Here is a 13,340-nt window from a genome sequence, read left to right on the forward strand (position 1 = left end):
GCCAATGCTGCTAGGGGTAAGCGCAGGCATTTGGGGGAACATCCAGGCAGGGGAATATAAACTTCACCACACACCCTTCCTCCCAGACTACAGAAGCTGCAGCAGCATGGCAACCCTCTTGCTTGGGTTATAAGATATGAAATTAAAATCTCCATATTGCAAGAGAAAATAGAGTTACGGCCAAGATCCACTTTAGAATGTGCGTGTTAGACTTTGTCTGGATAGCCGGATAAGCAGGGATTTTATCATTAATGAAGTTAGACATTAGCACAAAACAATGAATTGAAGGGACTCCTATGCCAGTACAATTGAGAGACCGCTCACTGATTTATACATTTCCTAGGAACGTTATTGCTACAGAAAGGAATTGGCTCCTTGCTCATTTTCTAGGATTAGAACACTCTTAAAACATTGGAAGCAGCTGCCAAGTGTAAATTCATCAGAAAAGTCTAGGCGATTGTATCTTTCTTTAGTCCTGCACTGACCATCCAGAACTCTTTCCTTACAACATCCTGCGAGAAAACATGTCGTCCATCCCTGTGTTTTCTCATCCTCTCCGAGCTGAACCTTGAATTAGGCAGCATCCTCCTCAATGCTTCAAACTGCGACAGAGCAGTGGTCAGATGAGTGGCCAAACTATACTGAAGCACCCTTTCCATCACTGCACGCACCCAATCACCTCCTGTTGCAACAGCAATCCTTATGACACCCATCAATTATTTTAGAACGTACAATAGTTCCAGGAGTATGACTTAGGTTGAGATTGTAGAATGTATGGATCCGAAAGAGAAGGCTAGTAGAAGGTGAAGGCCTGGGGCTGCTCCGACGATCTGATTAACTTAAGAAATAAAGAAGGTCACTTTCAGAGTGCGGTCCTGTGTTTGTGTGTCTCAAGACCACAGAATACTAGTCTATTAAAAATGATCTTGGTGGGCCTCTTAGATACCAATTCCTTTGAGTAATATCTATGCATAATCATAATATTCCCTTCTGTGACTGACCTGTAGGTAAAGGGATCACCAAATTCCAGATCTTATGGATTCCCCATCATACAGACCCAGATCCAATCAATCCTGGAAGTGAGGTTGGACTGCTCCAGACTATGAACTCCTCTGTGACATTAGTTAACACTCAACTTTCCCTTTTACTTTGGTCTTAGATTTGAATGTAGGGTAACTTTTACTTTAAATTATTTATAAAGCGCAGCCATGAATCCATAGGCGTTAGGGTGCGGGACAGAGACAAAAAATATTTTTGAAAAAAAAAAATGGAGAGCTCACTGCTGAACTAACTCTAAATCAACACTCAGCTCCGAGGCCCAGTGTACGAAAACAGCCAGGTCTGAAGTCTGGCCTCGCAATGCGGATTGCAGCACATTCCAGGACTTGGGAGAAGCAACAAAGAAGGCTCCATTCTCTACCTTCTTGATTCTGCATCTGGGGAGAAACAAGTAGTTCTGATTACTAGAACTAAGGGTACGGCCGTTAAGCTTCTCCGTCATAAGGTCTTGCAAGTAAGAGGGAATAAGTCCTAATCTGCAGTTAAAGGTGAACCAGAAGTCTGAACCTAGCTCGTGCCTCCACAGGAAGGCAGGGTAGGGAACGTCTGGCCTCTCAAACGTAGTTGCGGCGAGATAAACCAACAACCACTCTGACTGCTACATTTTGTACAACTTGACGTCTGTTGGAATCAACTTTACAAGTCCAACCAATAGGTTACTGCAGTGGTTGATCTTTGCCCCAATAATTACTCTTGTAATTGATTCTGCGTTAGCCTGGGAAATTAAGGTGCAAGGTGCGCCAATAATTTGACATAATAGACGGCTGCCGAGACTGTCCTACTCACATTAGACTTCATGTTCAGCAGCTGGTCCAAGACACCACCCAGAATTTTCACTTTCTTTAGCAGGTCAATTTTCACCTCCCCTAGTAATTAACAATTATAGGCCGGGTCCAGTTTAGCCAAAGTTGCTGGTGTGCCCACGATCATCAGCTCCCTTTCCCTCTGTTCAAGGCAAGATTATTGCCCATCATCCAGTTCTCAATCAGGGTGAAGACTATCAAGTTCATATTCATCTTGCGAGTGAATGCCTGTTAAGAGCGACGACACACTGGGTGTCGTCTGCGTAATTAGAGGACTCCTTCCTGCTCCAAAAATGCAAAGAACGGGGTCATAAAGAGGTTATAAAGACAAGGAGATGTACTCGCTCCTTGCGGCACCCCAAAATGCACAGAAATGGGGGATGTCCAAGCCTCCCAGAGACATATCCTGCTTTGCCTATTTACCAGAAAAGAGCTAATCCATTGTACCGCAGAAGGAGAGAAATTAGCCACCTCTGCCATTCTGGCTGCCAAAATGGAATGGTCAACCAAATCAAATGCAGCGGACTGGTCCAGAGAAATTAAGAGGGAGGTAAGCCCTTTGTCAATGCGTCCCAGGAGTTTAGACTTCAGCACCAATAGGGAAGTCTCGGTACCGAACCCTAATTCCAGATTGATAACGAATCAAAATAGGGTACTGGTTCATGTGCTGCGAGATCTGGCTATAGGCTACATGGTCTAGGATTTTCAACAGAAAAGGCGTGTTGGTTATGGGCCTATAATTAAGAGGGTTGTCCACTCACAGTAACGACACTGGATAATTAGGCCAATCTATCCGTTCAGGTTACCCCTTACCCAGGATTAGTTAGACTTGTTATTCAAGGTGAAACTTAATTTTCTGAACTACTTTTGGTAGAGAGTTGGCATTCATAACACCAGAAAGGTTTATTCCAATGGCGTCCATTCGTTAAGGGCAGATTTTGATAGATTTTGATATCAGGATAGATGATGTAATTACCAGCCAACCCGTCTTTCAAGAGTTCAACATTTACATTATTTTTAAATGATGAAACCATAGCACCGTAGGCTGCCAGTACACTAAGTGCGCTAATTGTTGTACCTGAACAATTCTTGCACAACTTACTTTGGTCCCTTAGGTTTAGTGGTGGCTTTTAGGGAGTTCGGTTCCTCTGAACTCTGCGGCTGAGACGACCTGCTATCCCTGGCTCAATCCACTGCAGGAGCATGCATCTATGACGGATCCAAGATCTGCGTCCCAATTTCCCCCTAAACAAGGTCGGTCTTAGAATCAAAACTCATGAAAGGATGCGTCCTGAAGGATCATTATGAGGAAGCCCTGCTGGAGCTAAAAACCTCCCAATACTCCCCAACAGCAAAGCTCTGTCTTATTCGTGCAGAAAACAGACACTTCCTGTCACCACGGCAAGCTCATAATGCGGCTTATTTGCTCTCATATCCGTTGCACAACTTCTAAGCAAACACTAGAAGATGCATCACAAAATTACATTCTTACCCCAGTGCCCTTTTTTGGCTTTCGTCGAAATCAAAGGGAACAGTAATCACTACGTCGTTGACATCCGAACCCAATGCCGACTGAGCAGTTTCTATGTTGAATGCAGATAAGAAAATTATCAGGTTTCAACTTAGCTGTGAGAATATAAACATGCTGATCGCATCAGAATTCTACTGTCACCTTTCATTTTCTTAAAAACCAGGTTTGCCACATCTTCAGGGCGAACAAACTTCGTAGATTCGCCAGTGTCTATTTCGTATTTGGGTTTGCCGTCCTTTTCAACTACCTAGAAACAAAAAGTGAGGGATACAAATTACACAACAAAGTCTCGCTGGGCTTTAGTGCATTCTACAACAGCTTCAATCTAGACGAAAAGAGTGGGTTATAAGCACAGCTTAATTACCGGGCATTTACTGTCTGACACATGCTTCTGAGCTTCCGGATCATCAAATCTGAAAATATAATTGGAAGAGAGAAGAATATATTAAAATGGAAGAAAAGAAATAGAGTTTATGTACTTTGTCAGACTAAATGCATTGATCATCTTTGCAATGGAAACACACAACTGAAGAGCACAATGACTATTCAAATTCAATCACTTGACCTCCACAGCCCATTTCCCGTGGCCACCTTCAATCGCTGGGCCGCAGAACATACAAAAACACTGATGAAAACTAAAATATTGAGGTTCTGCACAACTATCACTCACTCTCCTAGCTACAACCAACTCCCTTTCACCACCGATCAGCTCTCCGACAGGTCTCAAGCACCACTTCAACCTGTACAACATTTCTCGATATCTTCTACATTCATTTCCTGTTACAAGTAGAGAAGACAGCGCCAGCAACTTTCAGCTCATTTCTTGGACGCCATCACACCCCCACTTATTAAATGCTTGCTTCTTGACACAACTAACCAAAGTTCACACTGGGTTTCACAAAGCATTTCAAACCCTGCATACAACCAACACTAGCCATGAATGTAGCATGACTGTGTACACTATGTCTGCCACATTGAGCGCCTGGAGACTGCCCCTGGGCGGTAGTGGTGTGCAGTGTAAGTCAGCATACACATAGCATATAGTCGTCATTCATTTCACATGCCGCTTTTGTTGTATATGATGGGTTATTTTGCGTGCTAGGTCAGACTGCTGTCTACTGGAAACCCGGTTAGGTGCTGCAATGCTCCAACAAATAACGTGGTAGTTTAGAAATGTACGAATGCTAAACTAAAAGTGCATCTCCAATAACTAAGAACAGGAGTCTGCAACATTTTGGATGTCTGGACTACAAGTCCCATGAGACCTAGCGAGCAAATGTAATGACACGGGATCTTGGGAGATGTAGTGCCGAACATCTGGTGATTCGAAGGTTCCAGGCCCATGACGTTATAGTGTGGGGCATAGAGTGGTCGAGCAGGTCAAGAACTTTCAAGAAATTGCTGAATGCAAGGATGCAACGGAGATTGCATGTGCCTCCGTGCTAACGGATAAAGAATAAGATACGTTGTTGCCACGCAATGGTACTAGCAAAGCAGAGACTAAGTTTCCGGTCTCAGACTAGGAAGTGAGTAACTAAATAAACAAAGGGAATGTAAACAATCTTTCTTTCAGATTCTGAAAGTGGTTTGGGGCTTGCATAGGTCTCTCACAAAAGCTTGTATACATGCGTGCAGATGTAACAGCCATCTTAAATTGGTTAAACTCGAGAACTCTTCTATTGCCACAATCCAACCGGAATTCATTTGGCTATGCAGATTTTGATTAGTCGGCGCAATATTGGAATTTTTAAAACCTCATAATTTGCTTGCAATATGGTAAGAATACCAACCAGAGTTTTCAACATTAAAAGCCTAAAACTTTATGGAAAGGCTGCATAACTGGAAAATGCAATTTCCTCTCACTTTAAACAGAGCTGCATATTTTTGTCCCAGCCACATTACCTTCTGCCAAGGATCTGCTTAACTTTTACAATGGTGTTAGATGCATTTCTAACTCGGTTTTGCTTTGCCGCCAAGCCAACAATCTGTGCAAGAAAGCAACACTGTTAAACCAGTCCGAAAGAAAACAAGACTTCGACATGCCCAAATACTTCAAAGTAAGAGATCAATCTTACCACTTCTTTTTCTGAATATGCAACAACAGCTGGGGTCACTCGGTCTCCTGCATCATTGGCAACCACATCTGCACGGCCATCCTGGCAAAGAATACACAAACACAGAAGAAAGACTTTAAAAATGCCACAAAGCTATTAAAATGGCTTTTTATATTTAATCCAAATATGATGCAGCAATAAAGTGGTCTAGAAGAATACATGCATTGTGCTGGAAACAAATACATATGACAATATTTTTGTGGTTTCACTGGCTTTCTTAAAACACTATTTCATAGTACTAACTGAACTATTAAGATATTGCATAACAATTTAGCTGATGCATATATTCTTATTTTATAACATAGAGAAAGAAGAGCAGCAGACAGAATAGACATTTTTTGCAATAGTACACATATCATGATCATGATATGCCATCTCCTCCCCATACTCACCTCTTCCAGCACATAAAACAACATATGACAGAAACAGCAACCCCCTCCCTCCCATTCCCACGTTCCTTCCCTCTGTAATTACGGTTAACTGCCATATTGAGCAAAAGAGGGTAGCCACATCTCTAAGATCCTCAGCCTGGACTCCTTAAGAATATGCATCATATATTCCATTTCATAAATCTGCCTGACTTTCTGTAGCCATTCCTTCTGACTTTGATTTATGGAGTCTTGCTTTCCTCCATAGATTTAAAAGGCATCTGTGTTGCACTTTTGCAGCACACAGCAACTTTCTATATTCTTTTATGTTGCTTAAGAACTACTGTTTCCAAGTCTAGGGGGGATACCTTTTATCCTTCTTAGCTTTTCCTTTTGTGAGATCAGCACGCACCACCCCAAGTAGGGTGCTGAGGGGTTACCTTCTCACTACTCCTGTAACATGCGTGTTACAGTGACAGTCATACACGTATGTCTGGTGGCAATGGACGTGTTCAACCAATTATTGTGTAATTTCTACCCCAGAGCCTGTCTCCACAGCTGTGGTTATGCACAGAAGGGTCACTATTTACCTAGAATGGTGGCTTCTATCTTTTATCATCATTTCTTGTGGGTGTGTCCTTTCTCTCTCCTCCTTTTGCATTTGGGGTGAACCCTTTGTGTAGCCAAGCTCCTGTCTGTCTGCGAGGATAGGAAGCAAGGGAGGATCTCTTGAAACTTTGCTATCCTTTGTCTTCTGGTGTGCTTCAGATACTGGGGGGCTGGCTGTCCTGATTGGACAGCCACCCGCCCCTTTCTGTAAACTGCAGGGAGAGTTTGCAGAGGAGGAGTGGGAATTCCTGATAAAAGGCGATGATCTGATAAAAGGCGATGATCTAAGTTGACCACTGGAACATAAGAACCGAAGATGACCAGTGACGCCTGGAGCCCCTTACAACAACCGTGAAGAGACCACTGTTGTCCTGACCTCATTTTCAAATTGACAGAGGATCTTCAAACAGGATGAACCCTTTCTTTTGGCTGGTGGGACAAACTAGCCATAAGATAACCTATAAGACAAGCCATCCCCTAACACAATGTGACCTTTCTGGGCTGCAAACCACCAATACCATGGGACCTTTGACCATGATGCAGAGCATTGTCTTCTGGTGAACGAATCATCCCAGAATTTTGTTGAGTCACAGTTGGATCTACAGACACATAATCCCCTCCCCCGGCCCCACTTCAAAGGCTCCTCACTAGAGTGCAGGAACGTTGAATCGAGCGAAAATGACCGGCAGTAACTGTTCATCCTTGGAGCCTGTGAAAAGGTGTCAAAACTGCAAACCGACAGAGCACAAAGAATTCTTTGCCGCAAGTCCTTTCTCCTGACTGCTGCGACATCCATTCCAGAGTCCCCCCCTTCCGTCACCTCGACCAATGAACAGGAGACCGGGTCAACTGCTGTTGCACCATGAAAGAATCCAGCTGCAACTTCTTCACAACTCCACGGGTACTGTGGGACTCATTGTAGTATATATGTGACATCATTCTGTCGCTCTTTTGCAGTGTCCAGTGTTTGCCCATACCGTTTGCCCAGGCCTAACGATTGCACACCGAAAGAGAGCCTTTCATAAGGTCCCTGAAATATGTTTTACCCACAAAAGCATCTTACTTGCAATTGAAGAATATCCTGGAACGTTGCCGTTTTTGCTGGTGTGCCTCACCTGCTTTACCTCCAATCTGACTTTGAAAATCTCATACCTAGATAGGAATGGACTGCTAAAGCCTTAAGGCCTCTGAAGAGTAATACAAGTCTCAAAGTATTGCCCTGCCATTGCTGGTGTGGTTTTACCCGTTTATTCTACAACAGAACATTTTCTGAGTTGCTATAACAACTTTGAACTGTGTTCATGAATTGTATAATTATTTACTTATAGTTTACTCACCTGAAGTATTGCTTATGTTTTCTATTGTGTTGATTATTTAAAAAACAGCACCTGAATAACCTTACCATGTGTATGTTATTTGGCATTTATTTAGCACTCTACATATCATTGGTATGGCCTCAAAGCGCTTGTGGGTTGAATTCCCTTGGGGACCGCAGTCCAAGAAAGTCGAGAGAGTAGGGTGTTATAGGGTGCTCAGGTGCACTCCATATGTGAGCAGCTGATGCGATTGCTAGATGGTAGCTGCATCCTAACCTTAGGTGTGTTAGTGTTGAGCACTATTGTGTGTTGGTGTGGAGTAGAGAGTGAGCATAGTGATAGGAGAGGTGAGTGTATGGAGTGGATATTTTATTCTTACGAGCCCACTGTTCTGGATTACATTCATGCATTTCGTTATAACTGCGCTCAGAGGGAGATGATGGCGCAGGATGCCGCTAGGCATGTGTAGTAGACTCAGGAAGAGGATAGTGAGCAGTCATATCTAGCGCCTGCAGGACGCCGAGGTTGTCAAAGGTAACAAATAAAATAAATATGTATTTTACTATAACTACAAGTGTGTAAGAGTTTCTTTGGGCCCATTTATTTGCCCAGTTCACTCTACTTCCGTACAGCTCACATCTCATTCCCGCGATACACCTGGCTCCTCTGCCAGGCAAAAAAAGCCTTGAGTAGTACAGATTTATACAAGACATTGGGGCCTGTATACCAAGGGATCGTTTTACTTTACTACAAGACTTTAGGAAAACTCCCCCAAACTGGCTACCTCTACCAGATGGACAATGTTCCAAATGTTGTTAATTGCTAGTAAATCATGACCAAACCCAGCTTGCCCTGGATCAGCAGAGCAGTACCTTTTGCATTCAGCACACCAGGACTAAAAGGGGCCAGGCTTCAAAACGTGTGCTTCAAAATGTACACTCGCAACCAGCAGGTGGCTAGCGATAATTGACTCTTGGCGAGTAAGAAATAGTGTGCTGTAAAGATTAGGGATGAGTGTTTTATAATGTTTGGCTAGTAGCTTGCATCTTGACATTTGAATCTCTGCTATAGGTGCAATCAGCCATTTCCTATCCAGTTTCAAGCAGAAAAGGGGCTGGCTTGCTTTACAGAACCAATCAGTGTTTTTATAAGTATAAAAAAGTAAAACGAGTGAGTACAGTTAGGCAAGTCACGATATTCAGAATATTGTTAAAACATTGCTATTAAAATGCATCAGGACTCAGGGCCTACCGGGGTTAAAGGCTCCAGTTGTTATTAAGACCGGCCCATTATTAATCGGCCCTCCAGCGCCCCTCTGTAAAATGGACCTTTTTCACACTTGCCCAACATGGGAGAATTCGTGATAAAACCCCTGAAAAGCACTGATTGTTTACTATTCGCCAGTCCGATTCCCTCTCTATTCTTTCTTCTGGATGGAGTTTGAAGTTGGGTAAAATGCCCGCAAGGTCACCTCTCCTCTCATTGTAAGCATGAATTTGCCTAATCTGTACTACTTGTTTTCTTGCCCCCTACTGCTACAAGCAGTGTTCAAGACCCTCAGCTATCTAAACTAGTTCTGCTGCGGGTCATTAGATTTCCTCCTGTTCATCTGTTTATTTGAAGCAGTAAATGTGATATGTCACCGTAGCTTTCAGTACCTTGAAACATTTTATGGGCGCGCTATAAATAAAATATATCTTACGTAATTAACTGCCTTCACTGCCTCGGATTCACTGTTCTCATCAACATTGCAGATTGGACCCTGTAGTCCTGCTACTACCACTAGGCCAACATTGCAGACTGGATCGTGTAGTCCTGCTACTACCACTAGGCCAACATTGCAGACTGGATCGTGTAGTCCTGCTACTACCACTAGGCCAACATTGCAGGCTGGATCCAGTAGTCCTGCTACTACCACTAGGACAACGTTGCAGGTTGGATCCAGTAGTCCTGCTACTACGTCTAGGCCAACATTGCAGATTGGATCCAGTAGTCCCGCTACTACCACTAGGCCAACATTGCAGGCTGGATCCAGTAGTCCTGCTACTAAGTCTAGGCCAACATTGCAGATTGGATCCAGTAGTCCCGCTACCACCACTAGGCCAACGTTGCAGGCTGGATCCAGTAGTCCTGCTACCACCAGCTGGCCAATGTTGCAGGTTGGATCCAGTAGTCCTGCTACTACCACTAGGCCAACATTGCAAACTGGATCCTGTAGCCCTGCTACCACCACAAGGCCAACATTGCAGGCCGGATCCAGTAGTCCTGCTTCTACCACTAGGCCAACATTGCAGGCTAGATCCTGTAGTCCTGCTACTACCACTAGGCCAACATTGCAGGCTGGATCCAGTAGTCCTGCTACTACCACTAGGACAACGTTGCAGGTTGGATCCAGTAGTCCTGCTACTACGTCTAGGCCAACATTGCAGATTGGATCCAGTAGTCCCGCTACTACCACTAGGCCAACATTGCAGGCTGGATCTAGTAGTCCTGCTACCACCAGCTGGCCAATGTTGCAGGTTGGATCCAGTAGTCCTGCTACTACCACTAGGCCAACATTTCAGATTTGTTCCAGTAGTCCTGCTACTACCACTAGGCCAACATTGCAAACTGGATCCTGTAGCCCTGCTACTACCACTAGGCCAACATTGCAGATTGGATCCAGTTGTCCTGCTACTACCACTAGGCCAACATTGCAGGCTGGATCCAGTTGTCCGGCTACTACCACCTGGCCAACGTTGCAGGTTGGATCCAGTAGTCCTGCTACCACCGCTAGGCCAACATCGCAAACTGGATCCAGTAGTCCTGCTACTAGCACTAGGCCAACATTGCAGGCGGTATCCAGTAGTCCTGCTACTTCCACTAGGCCAACATTGCAGACAGAATCCAGTAGTCCTGCTACTAGCACTAGGCCAACATTGCAGACAGAATCCTGTAGTCCTGCTACTACGACTAGGCCAACATTGCAGAATGGATCCTGCAGTCCTGCTACCACCACTAGGCCAACATTTCAGATTTGTTCCAGTAGTCCTGCTACTACCACTAGGCCAACATTGCAAACTGGATCCTGTAGCCCTGCTACTACCACTAGGCCAACATTGCAGGCTGGATCCAGTTGTCCGGCTACTACCACCTGGCCAACGTTGCAGGTTGGATCCAGTAGTCCTGCTACCACCGCTAGGCCAACATCGCAAACTGGATCCAGTAGTCCTGCTACTAGCACTAGGCCAACATTGCAGGCGGTATCCAGTAGTCCTGCTACTTCCACTAGGCCAACATTGCAGACAGAATCCAGTAGTCCTGCTACTAGCACTAGGCCAACATTGCAGACTGGATCCTGTAGTCCTGCTACTACCACTAGGCCAACATTGCAGACAGAATCCTGTAGTCCTGCTACTACGACTAGGCCAACATTGCAGAATGGATCCTGCAGTCCTGCTACCACCACTAGGCCAACATTGCAGACAGAATCCTGTAGTCCTGCTACTACCACTAGGCCAACATTGCAGATTGGATCCTGTAGTCCTGCTACTACCACTAGGCCAACATTGCAGATTGGATCCCGTAGTCCTGCTACTACCACTAGGCCAACATAGCAGATTGGATCCTGTAGTCCTGCTACTACAACTAGGCCAACATTGCAGATTGGATCCTGTAGTCCTGCTACTACCACTAGGCCAACATTGCAGGCTAGATCCAGTAGTCCTGCTACTACCACTAGGCCAACATTGCAGGCTGGATCCAGTAGTCCTGCTACTACCACTAGGCCAACATTGCAGGCTGGATACAGTAGTCCTGCTACTACCACTAGGCCTCTCACATGTAATCCAGAAACTTCCTCTGGCCAGGTCTTTTGCTCCTTCATGGAAATCAAAACTGGAAGAACATAGGGGAACAATACAACAGAGTAATCTAAGAATGCGATACCCTTCACGCACAGTGACCGATTCTGGACGGAGCATGATAGTAGCCTTCACATTTTCGTCCGGACTAACACAATAGTCATTTCTCAACAGATGTCCCTTAATCCAGTTTTTGAAAGCTCCATCACAGCGTCTTAAGAAGAAACATTAGACAACATCATGTGGTGGTGTAGTGCTCCCACGCGAGGCTCACCACCAAATCCCTCTGCTAATTAACTTGTTCCCCTTTACAAAGTGTCTGATCATGTATAGAAGGAAGTCTGTCTGCCCTGTAACAGTAGCATGATCTCAAGCCCGTCAAGACCCCCATTTTACCATTAAATATTGATTTTGATCGTCAGGAGGTTGATCCTATGGTTGTCATGGGAAATCATTATCATAATGTATACAGAACCCCCCTTCATACGCAATTCCAAGGTGGTGGGGATTTCTGCAAATATGCTTTTTCAAAAAGGTTTTATGTGACTCTAAACATGTGCAAGGGGCAACTTTCGAGAAGAAAGTGGTGGAATCGACCATTGTAATCGAATTGAAATAGGTTTGAGTTTTCACCTAGTGATTGCCATCAAAGTTGGACAAGCCCTCAAAGCTTAAGATAAATCCACCTTCAGGCAATTTGCATAACTAAATAATTATCATCATAGCGAAAGATGGCAAGTGGCACTCTGAACACCGTCCAAAGAAAAGAACATGTCGAGGGCTCTGTTAGACATGACACACTGGACACATACTTCATAATCCTGCTTCTCTTATTTGAAGCAATGGGTTCCCTTGCATTTATGATAACCACTGACCCACCGTCCTGGGACTCTGCCTAACTCATCTCAATTATGCGATGCAAATCTAGACATGCACGAGACCCTGTGGCCAAGGAACATCCTCATGGCAGCCAAACCGACAGCGTGCACCTAACTGAACGTTCTGACCATCATTAGCCAGATCTTGACGACGCCTGGGGTTATTTTATCTCCTAGAAGTGATCTCAGCCGGGATCAAGGCCCAGTGCAGTCTAACAAGAAGGCCATTCTCTCTTAGGGTATCGTTTTATCAAGAAACACCGTTCATGCACCGAAATGTAGAACTGGATGAACCAAACAGACCAGCACACACTCCCTCTATCCTATAAAACTCAGTTGTACTAGAAAGGATCTTAAAAGTACAAGCAATGAAATTGCACTTTGACATCACCCACTGCTGCCTCAAATACTAAAGAGGTCCACTCTTTGCAGGTAGACATCAAAAGTTTTGGTGCAATGTAAAATGTAAGTGCAGAAAAATAAGGTAGGAGGCAGGAACCGCCTCAATCGAGAGGTCTAGTACTCTAGTACCTGGTGCTGTTAGCAAACTTTGTTGAACACCTTCTTTAAAGTGTGACATTTCGTTTAGCTGTTGCCAGCTCCTCTGGCATACATCACTTCCATACTTGCTCCAAGCGGGAAGCCGGTGGTTCTTCCATGCACCGTTCTTCTCATATTGAGAATATTATTATTATTATTTCAGGTGTTTTATTGTAGCTATGCACAGGCCACACGATCTAATCATATGTGAAAATGAAAGAATGGCTGCACCCCCACATACCTTCTATTTTCTGGCTGCAGGTTAGTCATTACAGGTTTC

At 44.4% G+C, this 13,340-nt stretch overlaps 1 protein-coding gene across 1 annotated transcript in view; it reads right to left on the reverse strand.

Annotated features, from left to right (window-relative positions):
- The window catches only part of HSPA14 (heat shock protein family A (Hsp70) member 14), a 71,758-nt gene that overhangs the window by 43,609 nt on the left and 14,809 nt on the right, over positions 1 to 13,340 (reverse strand). The window contains exons 2-6 of the mRNA XM_069627836.1: positions 5,469 to 5,549; positions 5,296 to 5,378; positions 3,758 to 3,806; positions 3,535 to 3,640; positions 3,355 to 3,445 (exon numbers count right to left, since the gene is read on the reverse strand). Coding sequence (XP_069483937.1) covers positions 3,355 to 3,445; positions 3,535 to 3,640; positions 3,758 to 3,806; positions 5,296 to 5,378; positions 5,469 to 5,549 — 410 coding nt within the window. The remainder of the gene's footprint in view (positions 1 to 3,354; positions 3,446 to 3,534; positions 3,641 to 3,757; positions 3,807 to 5,295; positions 5,379 to 5,468; positions 5,550 to 13,340) is intronic.

Source organism: Ambystoma mexicanum, chromosome 12 (assembly GCF_040938575.1).
Source record: "Ambystoma mexicanum isolate Mex_15411 chromosome 12, UKY_AmexF1_1, whole genome shotgun sequence".
Classification (NCBI taxonomy): domain Eukaryota; kingdom Metazoa; phylum Chordata; class Amphibia; order Caudata; family Ambystomatidae; genus Ambystoma; species Ambystoma mexicanum.